The 17538-nt window shown below is 49.9% G+C and overlaps 1 protein-coding gene across 5 annotated transcripts in view; it reads left to right on the top strand.

Moving 5' to 3' along the window:
- The first annotated feature begins 7500 nt into the window (after window positions 1–7500).
- The window catches only part of wdr27 (WD repeat domain 27), a 531763-nt gene continuing 521725 nt past the window's right edge, over window positions 7501–17538 (top strand). For all 5 annotated transcript variants that reach the window (XR_006312430.1, XM_043695384.1, XM_043695383.1 and 2 more), the window contains exon 1: window positions 7501–7937. Coding sequence is in view for 4 of the 5 variants with exons in the window: in XM_043695384.1 (XP_043551319.1) it covers window positions 7665–7937 (273 nt within the window). In the remaining variant the exon portion in view is untranslated. The remainder of the gene's footprint in view (window positions 7938–17538) is intronic.

The raw sequence follows: 17538 nt of genomic DNA, 5'->3' as shown, positions 1-17538 counted from the left end.
ACTCCTTCAACCATACTGGCTCTCTTTTACGATTTTATTTCTACCCAGAGGCAACATGATTTTATCTTTAACAAGAGTTTCAATAAATTTAACCCACAAGGGATTTCAGACACACTAGCTTGTAGCACCTGATCACTTCTGCAACTTTTGTTAAAGTAGCAGCATCATTTCTCTGTCTCAAGCTCCCAGGCAGAGTTCCCTCATTTCTGGAAGATTTGTACCAAAGCTCCTACCTCATTTCCATAAAGATCCCTAATTGCATCCTACCGACACCTGAGATTTATTTACATTAAGGTTGCATAGCTGTTCATAGCCATGTTGCTGGTAGTATCAGTAAGTGTTAATTACCTCTGTAAGATCTCTAGTTTCCTTACCAGATTAAATAGTTTTGCAGCCTGTTCATCATAAGTTTGTGTGCATTCGCCCGATGCCACTTTTAGTGACCCCACTCCATTCTTTTTGACTTTTCATCGTTGACACTTTTTACATGCAATTACAGAATTAGCATAGCACAGAAAGAATCCATTTGGCATATTGTGCCAACAATTCCATTATTTTTCTTCACTCTTCTTGTTTCATTCAATTTCAGTTTAGGCTTTGTCATCTCAATGCCCTGTTTAGCACTCAAGTCATACCTTTTAGTGTTAAATCCATTTTAGGTCTGTTCCATTTCCTTCATAATCTTAAATATATTCTTTGTGACTTACTTGATAGTTAGTCTTCATATGGACAGAGTGCTGATCTCACAACTGCTGTGTCAAGCAGAAGATCTGGATGATATCAAGCTTCTTGAGTGCTGTTTAGGTTGCACCTATCAAGATTAGTGGTGAATATTCCATCACCATCAGCTAATGAAGTTGATTGAAGTGTCAGAAACTGAGCTCCTGTTCACAGAGTACACAGCATCTGCTCTGCTGTTTTAGGAATAGCGTTGATGTAAGTGGACAAGTTAGGCTTCTGGATCAGTTTAAGGCATGCATTTCCAATTTTGATTTCAGATTTGCAAATTTTGTCATATTTTACTACCACTTTACGCACTTTTTCTTGAAGTTTCTGCATTTAGATAATTTTGAGAGACTGAATTAAATCAGTCTGTCCTAACCCTGAGGTCATAAATATTCTACGCACATGTCAAAGAAATTCTTTCACATTGACAGGACATTGGGAATATTAATGACCTCCAAAAACCTGGCATTGAATCTATTGGAAATTCTCAGAAAAAGAGGTGTTTTTAACATTACATAAAATGAAAAATGAGTTGGTGACTAATTGTGCTTTTGGCAGCTTGAAAAGATTCATGGTAATATCAACCTGTTACTTTTATTTGGCATGATGTCCATTTTTAGTCCAAAAACTGAAGTAAGTTTGCTTTGTTTTGCATCATGTAATACTCACTTGCTCCTTTACGCACACAAATTGATTAACATGTACTGTATCTAATAGAAGATACCATTTCCAAACACATACTTTCTCATTTAAGGAAATCAAATGAACTTGAGTGGAATAACAAGTTTATTTAAGCATGTCTATTTTTATTAAAGAAAGTTTGGTGGGGTTTTTTCACACTTTTGGTCAGTTTGTTCCGACCAATTAGTGTGAGCCTTGACTCAGTGAAGCATTCTTGCTTTAGAGACAGAAATTCATGTCTTCAAACCTCACTCTAGCACTTCAATACTCATACTATCTGACACTTGCTGCTGGAGTTGACACCTCAGGTAGATCTAAAAGATACAAAATATATATAGTGATGATCAAGGGAATGCTTCCAGTATGCTGGCCAGAACATATTCTTAAAACAAACAAAAAAAATTAATTTGCCATTCTTTTTATTTTAGATGGGGTCTTATTGTTTGTAAATTAGCTGTCATGTTGTCCTACATTGCAAAAATAAAAAAAGAGTAATTTACTGTGACATGGCTTCAGACTTTCTGAAAGGGACTTCTTTTTCCTTCAATTATTTCCAAACAGAAAATTGTCCAGTGGATTTACATTTATTTTGGTAGTTTTAGTGGAAAAACGGATTGCTTAATGTGGATTTAACACTGCTAATGCTAGTGGATTTTGAACACTGCTAATGCTAAATGGTCACTAGTAATAGATTAGTCTAAAAGCAAGAATTAAGTCAGTTATTGGTGTGGAGAATATGTTTGTGAAAAATGTAAGTGTTCCTTCTGCGAGAAGCTTGTAAAACATTTTGTGAAAAATATAAGGCTCAGTGCTGCAGAAACCACAATCAGAGGTCATAAGGCTTAGTGTGAACTATAGGGACGAAATGTTGCTTTAGCAAAAACATACACAACCACAAACAGGTCATAAGGCTCAGTGTGGGGAAGAAGTGTTGATCTAGTAAGCACGTACACAGCTTGCAGTGAAGGGGGACACATGCTAACAAAAGACCACAGAGGGATGTGGTGAAACGGTCAAGCTAACACCTGCACTTTGTTACGTGTAAGGCCAAATAAGGCAAGAAACAAAAGAGTACAGGGCGACAGGCTTATAGTGGGAGAAGTAAACAGAGGAGGAGTGAAGTGAGTAGCTTATGATAGGTTTGACGCTTTGCATGCTAAGCCAATAAGCTAAAAGAGGAGTACCAAGAGACTCAGCTGAACTGTATAACTTGCGATGTAACCTGTTGATCGGGGTGCCTACTTGTCACCCATTCTTATAAGAACGTTTTAATAAATGCCTGCTTCAGAATTTGACTCAGACTGATATTATTGAAGAGTGAGAGCCATTTCTCACACTGGGATGGATACAATTAATGTAAAATAAGAAGAAAATTCTTGAAATGAGCTGTGTACTTCTATCTTAAAATGTATTTATAGAAAATATTCAAATCTGTTTAAATTATTGGTTATGCTTGTTCTTCATTGATATAATTTTCTATTGCTACCTATCTTGTTTTAAGGTATAGGTAAACAGGTATTATCTAACTAGGTAAAAACAATGACTGCAGATGCTGGAAACCAGATTTTGGATTAGTGGTGCTGGAACAGCACATCAGTTCAGGCAGCATCCGAGGAGCAGCAAAATCGACGTTTCGGGCAAAAGCCTATCTAACTACTATCAGCCAACTCTCCTGACCAATATTTACTCACTTGTTGCTCTCTGACCCATTAAGTGACTCCAACATTTATTTTTTGGGTCAGGGGAGAGGTATAGGTTCTACTTAAAACATAAATTCCAGGGAGGCTACACATAACACTTAACAAACACTTAAATACAACTGGAAAACTGAAAGGATTCAATCCAATGAGTAATTTAGGGAGATACAGAGTCAAGAACCAGTGGGGTCCATTGAACCTTAGAAGTTTATCTCTTTAATCCCTCTATCTTAAAACCATTAAAGGAGTTTTGTTTTGGCTCTTTAACCCTGTGAAGGAGCTGCACAGAGGATAGTATCCCATGAACCTCTATTTACTTGTGCACAGTACACTAGTCGCAGCCAGAGGAGATTCTAAATCCCTGTTTATATGTTTTTTTGTTCAAAGTCAGTCCCCTGAACTAAATCCCCTGTTATATATGTTTTGTTTGCTCAGAATCAGTCCCCTGAACTGAATTCCCTGTTTATATTTCTTTTGGAGTCAGTCCCCTGTGTTAAGGAGATTCCGAATCCCCTGTTTCTATATATTTTTTGAGAGTGTGCAAGTGCAAGATACAGTGAAAAGCACCAATGAAAACAAATTTATTAACATTCCACCACCAGAAAAGACAAAAGCCGTGACGCCAATGAACCAGTATCCCCGGTTTATATATTTTTTTTTTTACTCTTGCAGAAGTATCTTCAAGCAGCAGCAGCATAGTGGTGGTGATGGTGGTCGATGCAGCTGAACATAGCCCAAAGAAACAAAAAAGAAACACTAAAAAGTAAGGCAATGTCTCCAGTCGAGAGAACATTTCCCTGCAGTACACTGGCTGTTGCTAGCCAACTTCAGAGTCAGTCACCTGAACTGAGGAAATTCTAAATCATCCGTTTATTTTTTTTGCTCAGAGTCAGTCCCCTGAAAGAAATCCCTTGTTTATATTTTTCTTTTCAGAGTCAGTCCCCTAGGTTGAAGAGAGTCCAAATCCCTGTTCATTTGTGTGTATGTGTGTGTGCGCGCGCAGATGCAAGATACAGTGAAAAGCACCAAGTGAAAACAACTTTATTAACATTCCAGCACCAGAAAAGACACCCAAGGCTAGTGAACCAGTATCCTCTGTTTTTTTCTTTATTTGCTTTTTCTCTTTCATTGTGTTTGTGCAGGTGTGAGACACAGTGAAAGATAATGTGTACAAATCTTTATTCAATTTCTACTACCAGGAAGAAAGGAAACACCAAGTGGCCAGTGACAAGCAATACCCTTCTCAGAGGGCAATGCTGCATGATCATATAGTGAGGGAGAGGGCATGGATCAAATCAAAATAGAGCTGAAGGGGGAAATAATACACTCCACTCCCTGCGGTGCCCACCTTTCCCTGAAAATTTCGAGGGTGTTGGTGGACACCTCTATTCTGACACGGGGAAGAGGGGCAGACAATCGTCCATAACAACCCCCTCCATGGCCCGCTGCCTGGACCTGTTCATGGCCAGTTTGGCCAGACCCAGGAGCAGACCCACGAGAAGGTCCTCTGACCTACCCACTCCGCACTGGGTACCCAAAGATCAGGAGCGTGGAACTGAAGTGCAACCAGAAACAGAGGAGAGAGTTTTTAAGGAAATCAAAAAGGGAGTGCAAGCACCCACATCCAATATGTACATGGTACACAGACTCCACAGAACAAGCAGTTGGGCTGGGAGTCCATGAACCACCGCTATCTGCGGTTGCAGGGGACTGCTGCATGCAGCACCCTCCACCCCAGATCCCCTACAGAAAGGGGGAGGACTCCCACATAGAGAGCCCTCCACTGGGGATCCCCACCAACCGGTGGCAAATGGGCACACGAAGGCGTGTCCAGGCGGTGGATGGTGTGCAGCAGCAGCCTGTACAGGGACTGCCATGATACGACGCTGCAGGGGACAAAACTAAAATTCCGGAGGCAGCTCAGGTTGTGGGGCACTGGCTCCTTTTTTTTCCCTCCTGTTTAGTTTTTTTTTGATTACCCCCACACTACCATCTAACTGCAGTAGTGTTTATCTATTCCCCCACACCCATGTTGCGTGAGACACAGTGAAAGACACAAGGTACACGAATCTTTATTCAGTTTCCACCACCAGGAAGAAAAGAAACATCCAAGTGGCCAGTGACAAGCGGTGCCCTTCACATCAAAGGGCAATGCTGTGTGATTAAACAGTGAGTGGGGAGGGCAGGGATTAAATCGAAATAGAGTTGGAGGGAGAAATAATGCACTCTACTCCGTGCGGTGCACACCTCTCCCTGAACAGCTCAAGGGTGTTGATAGACACCGTGTGCTCCTTCTCCAGAGACACCTGGGCTCTAACGTAACTGCAGAAGAGGGGCAGACAGTCGGCCCTAACGACCCCCTCCACGGCCCGCTGCCTGGACCTATTTATGGCCAGTTTGGCCAGGCCCAGGAGCAGACCCACGAGGAGGTCTTCAGACCTGCCTTCCCCCTTCTGTACCAGGTGCCTAAAGATGAGGAGCGTGGGACTGAAGTGCAACCAAAAGCAGAGAAGGAGGTGTTTAAGAAAATCAAAAAGGGAGTGCAAATGCCCACATCCTAAATATACATGGTCCACGGACTCCACAGCAGAACAAGCAGTTGGGCTGGGAGTCCGTGAACCACCGCAATCTGCAGTTGCAGGGGACCACTGCGTGCAGTGCCCTCCACTCTAGATCCCCGAGAGAAAGGGGGAGGACCCCCGCAAAGAGAGCCCTCCACTGGGGATCCTCACCGCCCGTTGGCAAATGGGCACACCAAGGTGTGTCCGGGCAGTGGATGAGGGAGAAGAGGTGGACGCTGTGCAGCAGCAGTCGAAACAGGTCCTGCCTTTTTATTTCATAGAGTCATAGAGATGTACAGCATGGAAACAGACCCTTTGGTCCAACCTGTCCATGCTGACCAGATATCCCAACCCAATCTAGTTCCACCTGCCAGCACCCAGCCCATATCCCTCCAAACCCTTCCTATTCATATACCCATCCAAATGCCTCTTAAATGTTGCAATTGTACCAGCCTCCACTACTTCCTCTGGCAGCACATTCCATACACATACCACCCTCTGCGTGAAAAAGTTGCCCCTGAGGTCTCTTTTATATCTTTCCCCTCTCACCCTAAACCTATGCCATCTAGTTTCTGACTCCCCAACTCCAGGGCAAAGACTTTGCCTATCCTATCCATGCCCCTCAATTTTGTAAACCTCTATAAGGTCACCCCTCAGCCTTTGACACTCCAGGGAAAACAGCCCCACCCTGTTCAGCCACTCCCTATAGCTCAAATCCTCCAACCCTGGCAACATCCTTGTAAATCCTTTTTGAACCCTTTCAAGTTTCACAACATATTTCCGATAGGAAGGAGACCAGAATTGCACGCAATATTCCAACAGTGGCCAAACCAATGTCCTGTACAGCCGCAACATGACCTCCCAACTCCTGTACTCAATACTCTGACCAATAAAGGAAAGCATACCAAACGCCTTCTTCACTATCCTATCGACCTGCGACTCCACTTTCAAGGAGCTATGAACCTGCACTCCAAGGTCTCTTTGGTCAGCAACACTCTCTAGGACCTTACCATTAAGTGTCCTTAAAAGGGACAAAACTAAAATTCCGGAGACAGCTCAGGTTGTGGGGCACAGGTTCCTGGGTGAAGTATGGGCCCTTGGGGCCAACACAGGCTACTTATTTTCATCAGCCAGTGTCTCCTGATTGGCTTCCTCATCTCCCCTCCCCCAACCTTATCCTAAATCAACTCTCCAACTTGGCACCACCCTCTTGAACTATCCTACCTGTCTATCTTCCTTCCCACCTATCACTCCACCCTCGACTCTGAACTATCAACATCACCCTCCCACCTTCATCTACCTTCTGCCCAGCCCCACCCCACCTCCTCCCATTTATCTCTCAGCCTCCTTGGGACCCCCACATTCCTAATGAAGAGCTTATGTTCGAAATGTTGACTCCCCTGCTCCTCAGAATTATAGACAGTCTGTTTGGAGGTCTCTGCAGTTCCCCCAATGCCTTACTTCACCTCAGCATTTTCTCGACAAAGTCTCTAGAGGATGGCCAATCTTCATTTTAGTTGACAGACATATTTGACTTCTCCAGGGCTACTTTCAGGGCATTCATAACAAGTTTCTGTTGTCTTGGGAGTGTCCTGACCCAACTGAGTTTTGAATAGAGCAGTTGCTTCAGAAAGACTGTTGTTAGGTATATAAACAACACAAAGACTGTTATGGTGAACTGATAGCATCCTTAACTCTGAGCCATGAGGCTTGGGTTCAAGGCTCACCTGCTCCAGAGGAATGCAGTAACATCTCTGGGCTGCCTGACTGTAAAATATGTATAAGGAAAAATGTTCTTGTACAGCAGAGGTGACTTAATTGTTGCTGGGCAGAAAGTTATTTTGTAAGTTATTATATTTATTCTAACAGGCAGTTTCCCACAAACTTTATATAAAAAAGGTACCACAATTGTGCATCATGGCTGGTAAATACCTGCTACGTTGTTTTTGTTTCTCTGCCACCATGGTTTCAGTTCTCAAGAAGGGTCAGTGGACTCGAAATGTTTAACTGCTTCGGTTTTGAGTTGGTCAGCTTCCGCCCTGATTCGCCGTACCTTTTTGACCCTCGGGACGTGCCGTCGCATGGGCACCGCTGCCATGGGAGACGGGGAGCCGCAGCGACGCTGAGGGGAGGCGGGCCTCGGTCATCACTGGAGTGCGGACCGCTCCCTTGTTTAACGCCTCGCAGCCAGACACTGCGGGTTTCTGTGGTGGCTGGAAGAAGCGGCAACGAGGAGCCAAGTCTGCGAAGCACTTCATCCTCGACCCGGAGAGTGAGCGGGGATGGGAATGGCGCTGGGCTTGGGGGGGGGGGGGGAGGGGCAGAGGCCGGACTCTGACACCAACCGCCGGCGCACGTGCACGGACACGCGCACAATCCGCGAGCCTCCCGCGGCACGTGCGGCGCCTCGCGACACACTGTACAACGTTTCTCGACATTGGGTAACCAGACTGGCTACAGGGTAACCCATTGGGGGGCATTGGGTAACCAGACTGGGTACAGGGTAACCCATTGGGGGGCATTGGGTAACCAGACTGGGTACAGGGTAACCCATTGGGGGCATTGGGTAACCAGACTGGGTACAGGGTAACCCATTGGGGGGCATTGGGTAACCAGACTGGGTACAGGGTATCCCATTGGGGGGCATTGGGTAACCAGACTGGGTACAGGGTAACCCATTGGGGGCATTGGGTAACCAGACTGGGTACAGGGTAACCCATTGGGGGCATTGGGTAACCAGAACTGGGTACAGGGTAACCCATTGGGGGGCATTGGGTAACCAGACTGGGTACAGGGTAACCCATTGGGGGGCATTGGGTAACCAGACTGGGTACAGGGTAACCCATTGGGGGGCATTGGGTAACCAGACTGGGTACAGGGTAACCCATTGGGGGGCATTGGGTAACCAGACTGGGTACAGGGTAACCCATTGGGGGGCATTGGGTAACCAGACTGGGTACAGGGTAACCCATTGGGGGGCATTGGGTAACCAGACTGGGTACAGGGTAACCCATTGGGGGGCATTGGGTAACCAGACTGGGTACAGGGTAACCCATTGGGGGGCATTGGGTAACCAGACTGGGTACAGGGTAACCCATTGGGGGGCATTGGGTAACCAGACTGGGTACAGGGTAACCCATTGGGGGGCATTGGGTAACCAGACTGGGTACAGGGTAACCCATTGGGGGGCATTGGGTAACCAGACTGGGTACAGGGTAACCCATTGGGGGGCATTGGGTAACCAGACTGGGTACAGGGTAACCCATTGGGGGGCATTGGGTAACCAGACTGGGTACAGGGTAACCCATTGGGGGGCATTGGGTAACCAGACTGGGTACAGGGTAACCCATTGGGGGGCATTGGGTAACCAGACTGGGTACAGGGTAACCCATTGGGGGGCATTGGGTAACCAGACTGGGTACAGGGTAACCCATTGGGGGGCATTGGGTAACCAGACTGGGTACAGGGTAACCCATTGGGGGGCATTGGGTAACCAGACTGGGTACAGGGTAACCCATTGGGGGGCATTGGGTAACCAGACTGGGTACAGGGTAACCCATTGGGGGGCATTGGGTAACCAGACTGGGTACAGGGTAACCCATTGGGGGGCATTGGGTAACCAGACTGGGTACAGGGTAACCCATTGGGGGGCATTGGGTAACCAGACTGGGTACAGGGTAACCCATTGGGGGGCATTGGGTAACCAGACTGGGTACAGGGTAACCCATTGGGGGGCATTGGGTAACCAGACTGGGTACAGGGTAACCCATTGGGGGGCATTGGGTAACCAGACTGGGTACAGGGTAACCCATTGGGGGGCATTGGGTAACCAGACTGGGTACAGGGTAACCCATTGGGGGGCATTGGGTAACCAGACTGGGTACAGGGTAACCCATTGGGGGGCATTGGGTAACCAGACTGGGTACAGGGTAACCCATTGGGGGGCATTGGGTAACCAGACTGGGTACAGGGTAACCCATTGGGGGGCATTGGGTAACCAGACTGGGTACAGGGTAACCCATTGGGGGGCATTGGGTAACCAGACTGGGTACAGGGTAACCCATTGGGGGGCATTGGGTAACCAGACTGGGTACAGGGTAACCCATTGGGGGGCATTGGGTAACCAGACTGGGTACAGGGTAACCCATTGGGGGGCATTGGGTAACCAGACTGGGTACAGGGTAACCCATTGGGGGGCATTGGGTAACCAGACTGGGTACAGGGTAACCCATTGGGGGGCATTGGGTAACCAGACTGGGTACAGGGTAACCCATTGGGGGGCATTGGGTAACCAGACTGGGTACAGGGTAACCCATTGGGGGGCATTGGGTAACCAGACTGGGTACAGGGTAACCCATTGGGGGGCATTGGGTAACCAGACTGGGTACAGGGTAACCCATTGGGGGGCATTGGGTAACCAGACTGGGTACAGGGTAACCCATTGGGGGGCATTGGGTAACCAGACTGGGTACAGGGTAACCCATTGGGGGGCATTGGGTAACCAGACTGGGTACAGGGTAACCCATTGGGGGGCATTGGGTAACCAGACTGGGTACAGGGTAACCCATTGGGGGGCATTGGGTAACCAGACTGGGTACAGGGTAACCCATTGGGGGGCATTGGGTAACCAGACTGGGTACAGGGTAACCCATTGGGGGGCATTGGGTAACCAGACTGGGTACAGGGTAACCCATTGGGGGGCATTGGGTAACCAGACTGGGTACAGGGTAACCCATTGGGGGGCATTGGGTAACCAGACTGGGTACAGGGTAACCCATTGGGGGGCATTGGGTAACCAGACTGGGTACAGGGTAACCCATTGGGGGGCATTGGGTAACCAGACTGGGTACAGGGTAACCCATTGGGGGGCATTGGGTAACCAGACTGGGTACAGGGTAACCCATTGGGGGGCATTGGGTAACCAGACTGGGTACAGGGTAACCCATTGGGGGGCATTGGGTAACCAGACTGGGTACAGGGTAACCCATTGGGGGGCATTGGGTAACCAGACTGGGTACAGGGTAACCCATTGGGGGGCATTGGGTAACCAGACTGGGTACAGGGTAACCCATTGGGGGGCATTGGGTAACCAGACTGGGTACAGGGTAACCCATTGGGGGGCATTGGGTAACCAGACTGGGTACAGGGTAACCCATTGGGGGGCATTGGGTAACCAGACTGGGTACAGGGTAACCCATTGGGGGGCATTGGGTAACCAGACTGGGTACAGGGTAACCCATTGGGGGGCATTGGGTAACCAGACTGGGTACAGGGTAACCCATTGGGGGGCATTGGGTAACCAGACTGGGTACAGGGTAACCCATTGGGGGGCATTGGGTAACCAGACTGGGTACAGGGTAACCCATTGGGGGGCATTGGGTAACCAGACTGGGTACAGGGTAACCCATTGGGGGGCATTGGGTAACCAGACTGGGTACAGGGTAACCCATTGGGGGGCATTGGGTAACCAGACTGGGTACAGGGTAACCCATTGGGGGGCATTGGGTAACCAGACTGGGTACAGGGTAACCCATTGGGGGGCATTGGGTAACCAGACTGGGTACAGGGTAACCCATTGGGGGGCATTGGGTAACCAGACTGGGTACAGGGTAACCCATTGGGGGGCATTGGGTAACCAGACTGGGTACAGGGTAACCCATTGGGGGGCATTGGGTAACCAGACTGGGTACAGGGTAACCCATTGGGGGGCATTGGGTAACCAGACTGGGTACAGGGTAACCCATTGGGGGGCATTGGGTAACCAGACTGGGTACAGGGTAACCCATTGGGGGGCATTGGGTAACCAGACTGGGTACAGGGTAACCCATTGGGGGGCATTGGGTAACCAGACTGGGTACAGGGTAACCCATTGGGGGGCATTGGGTAACCAGACTGGGTACAGGGTAACCCATTGGGGGGCATTGGGTAACCAGACTGGGTACAGGGTAACCCATTGGGGGGCATTGGGTAACCAGACTGGGTACAGGGTAACCCATTGGGGGGCATTGGGTAACCAGACTGGGTACAGGGTAACCCATTGGGGGGCATTGGGTAACCAGACTGGGTACAGGGTAACCCATTGGGGGGCATTGGGTAACCAGACTGGGTACAGGGTAACCCATTGGGGGGCATTGGGTAACCAGACTGGGTACAGGGTAACCCATTGGGGGGCATTGGGTAACCAGACTGGGTACAGGGTAACCCATTGGGGGGCATTGGGTAACCAGACTGGGTACAGGGTAACCCATTGGGGGGCATTGGGTAACCAGACTGGGTACAGGGTAACCCATTGGGGGGCATTGGGTAACCAGACTGGGTACAGGGTAACCCATTGGGGGGCATTGGGTAACCAGACTGGGTACAGGGTAACCCATTGGGGGGCATTGGGTAACCAGACTGGGTACAGGGTAACCCATTGGGGGGCATTGGGTAACCAGACTGGGTACAGGGTAACCCATTGGGGGGCATTGGGTAACCAGACTGGGTACAGGGTAACCCATTGGGGGGCATTGGGTAACCAGACTGGGTACAGGGTAACCCATTGGGGGGCATTGGGTAACCAGACTGGGTACAGGGTAACCCATTGGGGGGCATTGGGTAACCAGACTGGGTACAGGGTAACCCATTGGGGGGCATTGGGTAACCAGACTGGGTACAGGGTAACCCATTGGGGGGCATTGGGTAACCAGACTGGGTACAGGGTAACCCATTGGGGGGCATTGGGTAACCAGACTGGGTACAGGGTAACCCATTGGGGGGCATTGGGTAACCAGACTGGGTACAGGGTAACCCATTGGGGGGCATTGGGTAACCAGACTGGGTACAGGGTAACCCATTGGGGGGCATTGGGTAACCAGACTGGGTACAGGGTAACCCATTGGGGGGCATTGGGTAACCAGACTGGGTACAGGGTAACCCATTGGGGGGCATTGGGTAACCAGACTGGGTACAGGGTAACCCATTGGGGGGCATTGGGTAACCAGACTGGGTACAGGGTAACCCATTGGGGGGCATTGGGTAACCAGACTGGGTACAGGGTAACCCATTGGGGGGCATTGGGTAACCAGACTGGGTACAGGGTAACCCATTGGGGGGCATTGGGTAACCAGACTGGGTACAGGGTAACCCATTGGGGGGCATTGGGTAACCAGACTGGGTACAGGGTAACCCATTGGGGGGCATTGGGTAACCAGACTGGGTACAGGGTAACCCATTGGGGGGCATTGGGTAACCAGACTGGGTACAGGGTAACCCATTGGGGGGCATTGGGTAACCAGACTGGGTACAGGGTAACCCATTGGGGGGCATTGGGTAACCAGACTGGGTACAGGGTAACCCATTGGGGGGCATTGGGTAACCAGACTGGGTACAGGGTAACCCATTGGGGGGCATTGGGTAACCAGACTGGGTACAGGGTAACCCATTGGGGGGCATTGGGTAACCAGACTGGGTACAGGGTAACCCATTGGGGGGCATTGGGTAACCAGACTGGGTACAGGGTAACCCATTGGGGGGCATTGGGTAACCAGACTGGGTACAGGGTAACCCATTGGGGGGCATTGGGTAACCAGACTGGGTACAGGGTAACCCATTGGGGGGCATTGGGTAACCAGACTGGGTACAGGGTAACCCATTGGGGGGCATTGGGTAACCAGACTGGGTACAGGGTAACCCATTGGGGGGCATTGGGTAACCAGACTGGGTACAGGGTAACCCATTGGGGGGCATTGGGTAACCAGACTGGGTACAGGGTAACCCATTGGGGGGCATTGGGTAACCAGACTGGGTACAGGGTAACCCATTGGGGGGCATTGGGTAACCAGACTGGGTACAGGGTAACCCATTGGGGGGCATTGGGTAACCAGACTGGGTACAGGGTAACCCATTGGGGGGCATTGGGTAACCAGACTGGGTACAGGGTAACCCATTGGGGGGCATTGGGTAACCAGACTGGGTACAGGGTAACCCATTGGGGGGCATTGGGTAACCAGACTGGGTACAGGGTAACCCATTGGGGGGCATTGGGTAACCAGACTGGGTACAGGGTAACCCATTGGGGGGCATTGGGTAACCAGACTGGGTACAGGGTAACCCATTGGGGGGCATTGGGTAACCAGACTGGGTACAGGGTAACCCATTGGGGGGCATTGGGTAACCAGACTGGGTACAGGGTAACCCATTGGGGGGCATTGGGTAACCAGACTGGGTACAGGGTAACCCATTGGGGGGCATTGGGTAACCAGACTGGGTACAGGGTAACCCATTGGGGGGCATTGGGTAACCAGACTGGGTACAGGGTAACCCATTGGGGGGCATTGGGTAACCAGACTGGGTACAGGGTAACCCATTGGGGGGCATTGGGTAACCAGACTGGGTACAGGGTAACCCATTGGGGGGCATTGGGTAACCAGACTGGGTACAGGGTAACCCATTGGGGGGCATTGGGTAACCAGACTGGGTACAGGGTAACCCATTGGGGGGCATTGGGTAACCAGACTGGGTACAGGGTAACCCATTGGGGGGCATTGGGTAACCAGACTGGGTACAGGGTAACCCATTGGGGGGCATTGGGTAACCAGACTGGGTACAGGGTAACCCATTGGGGGGCATTGGGTAACCAGACTGGGTACAGGGTAACCCATTGGGGGGCATTGGGTAACCAGACTGGGTACAGGGTAACCCATTGGGGGGCATTGGGTAACCAGACTGGGTACAGGGTAACCCATTGGGGGGCATTGGGTAACCAGACTGGGTACAGGGTAACCCATTGGGGGGCATTGGGTAACCAGACTGGGTACAGGGTAACCCATTGGGGGGCATTGGGTAACCAGACTGGGTACAGGGTAACCCATTGGGGGGCATTGGGTAACCAGACTGGGTACAGGGTAACCCATTGGGGGGCATTGGGTAACCAGACTGGGTACAGGGTAACCCATTGGGGGGCATTGGGTAACCAGACTGGGTACAGGGTAACCCATTGGGGGGCATTGGGTAACCAGACTGGGTACAGGGTAACCCATTGGGGGGCATTGGGTAACCAGACTGGGTACAGGGTAACCCATTGGGGGGCATTGGGTAACCAGACTGGGTACAGGGTAACCCATTGGGGGGCATTGGGTAACCAGACTGGGTACAGGGTAACCCATTGGGGGGCATTGGGTAACCAGACTGGGTACAGGGTAACCCATTGGGGGGCATTGGGTAACCAGACTGGGTACAGGGTAACCCATTGGGGGGCATTGGGTAACCAGACTGGGTACAGGGTAACCCATTGGGGGGCATTGGGTAACCAGACTGGGTACAGGGTAACCCATTGGGGGGCATTGGGTAACCAGACTGGGTACAGGGTAACCCATTGGGGGGCATTGGGTAACCAGACTGGGTACAGGGTAACCCATTGGGGGGCATTGGGTAACCAGACTGGGTACAGGGTAACCCATTGGGGGGCATTGGGTAACCAGACTGGGTACAGGGTAACCCATTGGGGGGCATTGGGTAACCAGACTGGGTACAGGGTAACCCATTGGGGGGCATTGGGTAACCAGACTGGGTACAGGGTAACCCATTGGGGGGCATTGGGTAACCAGACTGGGTACAGGGTAACCCATTGGGGGGCATTGGGTAACCAGACTGGGTACAGGGTAACCCATTGGGGGGCATTGGGTAACCAGACTGGGTACAGGGTAACCCATTGGGGGGCATTGGGTAACCAGACTGGGTACAGGGTAACCCATTGGGGGGCATTGGGTAACCAGACTGGGTACAGGGTAACCCATTGGGGGGCATTGGGTAACCAGACTGGGTACAGGGTAACCCATTGGGGGGCATTGGGTAACCAGACTGGGTACAGGGTAACCCATTGGGGGGCATTGGGTAACCAGACTGGGTACAGGGTAACCCATTGGGGGGCATTGGGTAACCAGACTGGGTACAGGGTAACCCATTGGGGGGCATTGGGTAACCAGACTGGGTACAGGGTAACCCATTGGGGGGCATTGGGTAACCAGACTGGGTACAGGGTAACCCATTGGGGGGCATTGGGTAACCAGACTGGGTACAGGGTAACCCATTGGGGGGCATTGGGTAACCAGACTGGGTACAGGGTAACCCATTGGGGGGCATTGGGTAACCAGACTGGGTACAGGGTAACCCATTGGGGGGCATTGGGTAACCAGACTGGGTACAGGGTAACCCATTGGGGGGCATTGGGTAACCAGACTGGGTACAGGGTAACCCATTGGGGGGCATTGGGTAACCAGACTGGGTACAGGGTAACCCATTGGGGGGCATTGGGTAACCAGACTGGGTACAGGGTAACCCATTGGGGGGCATTGGGTAACCAGACTGGGTACAGGGTAACCCATTGGGGGGCATTGGGTAACCAGACTGGGTACAGGGTAACCCATTGGGGGGCATTGGGTAACCAGACTGGGTACAGGGTAACCCATTGGGGGGCATTGGGTAACCAGACTGGGTACAGGGTAACCCATTGGGGGGCATTGGGTAACCAGACTGGGTACAGGGTAACCCATTGGGGGGCATTGGGTAACCAGACTGGGTACAGGGTAACCCATTGGGGGGCATTGGGTAACCAGACTGGGTACAGGGTAACCCATTGGGGGGCATTGGGTAACCAGACTGGGTACAGGGTAACCCATTGGGGGGCATTGGGTAACCAGACTGGGTACAGGGTAACCCATTGGGGGGCATTGGGTAACCAGACTGGGTACAGGGTAACCCATTGGGGGGCATTGGGTAACCAGACTGGGTACAGGGTAACCCATTGGGGGGCATTGGGTAACCAGACTGGGTAAATTACCCATAGTATTAGATGGATTAGTCAGAGGGAAATAGGTCTGGGTGGGTTACTCTTCAGAGGGTCGGTGTGGACTGGTTGGGCCGAAGGGCCTGTTTCCACACTGTGGGTAATCTAATCTAATATAATATTCCTTGGTTGGTCCCAATGAAGGTTTAAATTTATTTTTTGCATTAAGCTATACTTAACTGCAGTTCAAAATGTAATTGACTATGTTTTTCTCTGAACAATAAAGTGTTAATTAATTGTGTTTTCTTGACTCAAAGAGAGAGACTGGTTAAATCTGAGAAAAATAATAAAAATATTAAGTCAAGTATATGGCTATATGTAGGCCCACCCACAGGTACAAAGTTAAAGGGAGTTTCAGGAGTGTAATGAGGTCAATCAGCTGGATCTCATCGAATGTTATTTTAGGAGGCAATGTCCAATGCAAAGGAAGATAAAAGAATATGCGGTTTAGTTTTCTTTGGTTGTCTTTGCGGCGTAAGGTTTCAATCTGATCTTGACTAGCTGGTTCCTTGAACGAAGTCAGTAATTGTGAATGTTTCAGTTATTTTTAACCTGTTGTAATTCTTCCCTGTCGCTGTTACTGTGGCAACCAGGTGCTAAGTTCTTGAGAGAGAGAGTGAGTGGTGCGGGTGAAGGTAGAGAGTGTAAAGACAATAACTTCAGCACAGGTGCAACAGTGCATCACCTCCATTATTGCAAAGCCAGTGACATAAATTAAAGACAGATTTCTAAAATTCAAAAATATACATGATTCATAAAATTTGTAAAGATGCATTCCAAAACATTTAAACTTGAATATTATAGAAAATGCAATAAAATTAAAAATTTTCTCCATAATGCAGGTTCTTTGCTGAAATGTCTCAATATTATTGCAATTTCACAAAAAATTCATGACTAGCATTCAGCCTCAGGGGTTCTACACAGTTTCCAGTCCCTTGGTATGGTATGGCTGAAAGGCCTGGATTGTGGCCTTTCCCATCCGACTCTGTGGCAGTTGTCCCAAGCTTGAGTGCATCCCTTAAGGTATAGTCTCGAATTGTGGAATGTA

Source organism: Chiloscyllium plagiosum, chromosome 9 (assembly GCF_004010195.1).
Source record: "Chiloscyllium plagiosum isolate BGI_BamShark_2017 chromosome 9, ASM401019v2, whole genome shotgun sequence".
Taxonomy (NCBI): domain Eukaryota; kingdom Metazoa; phylum Chordata; class Chondrichthyes; order Orectolobiformes; family Hemiscylliidae; genus Chiloscyllium; species Chiloscyllium plagiosum.
This window is presented reverse-complemented; position numbering and strand designations above follow the sequence as displayed.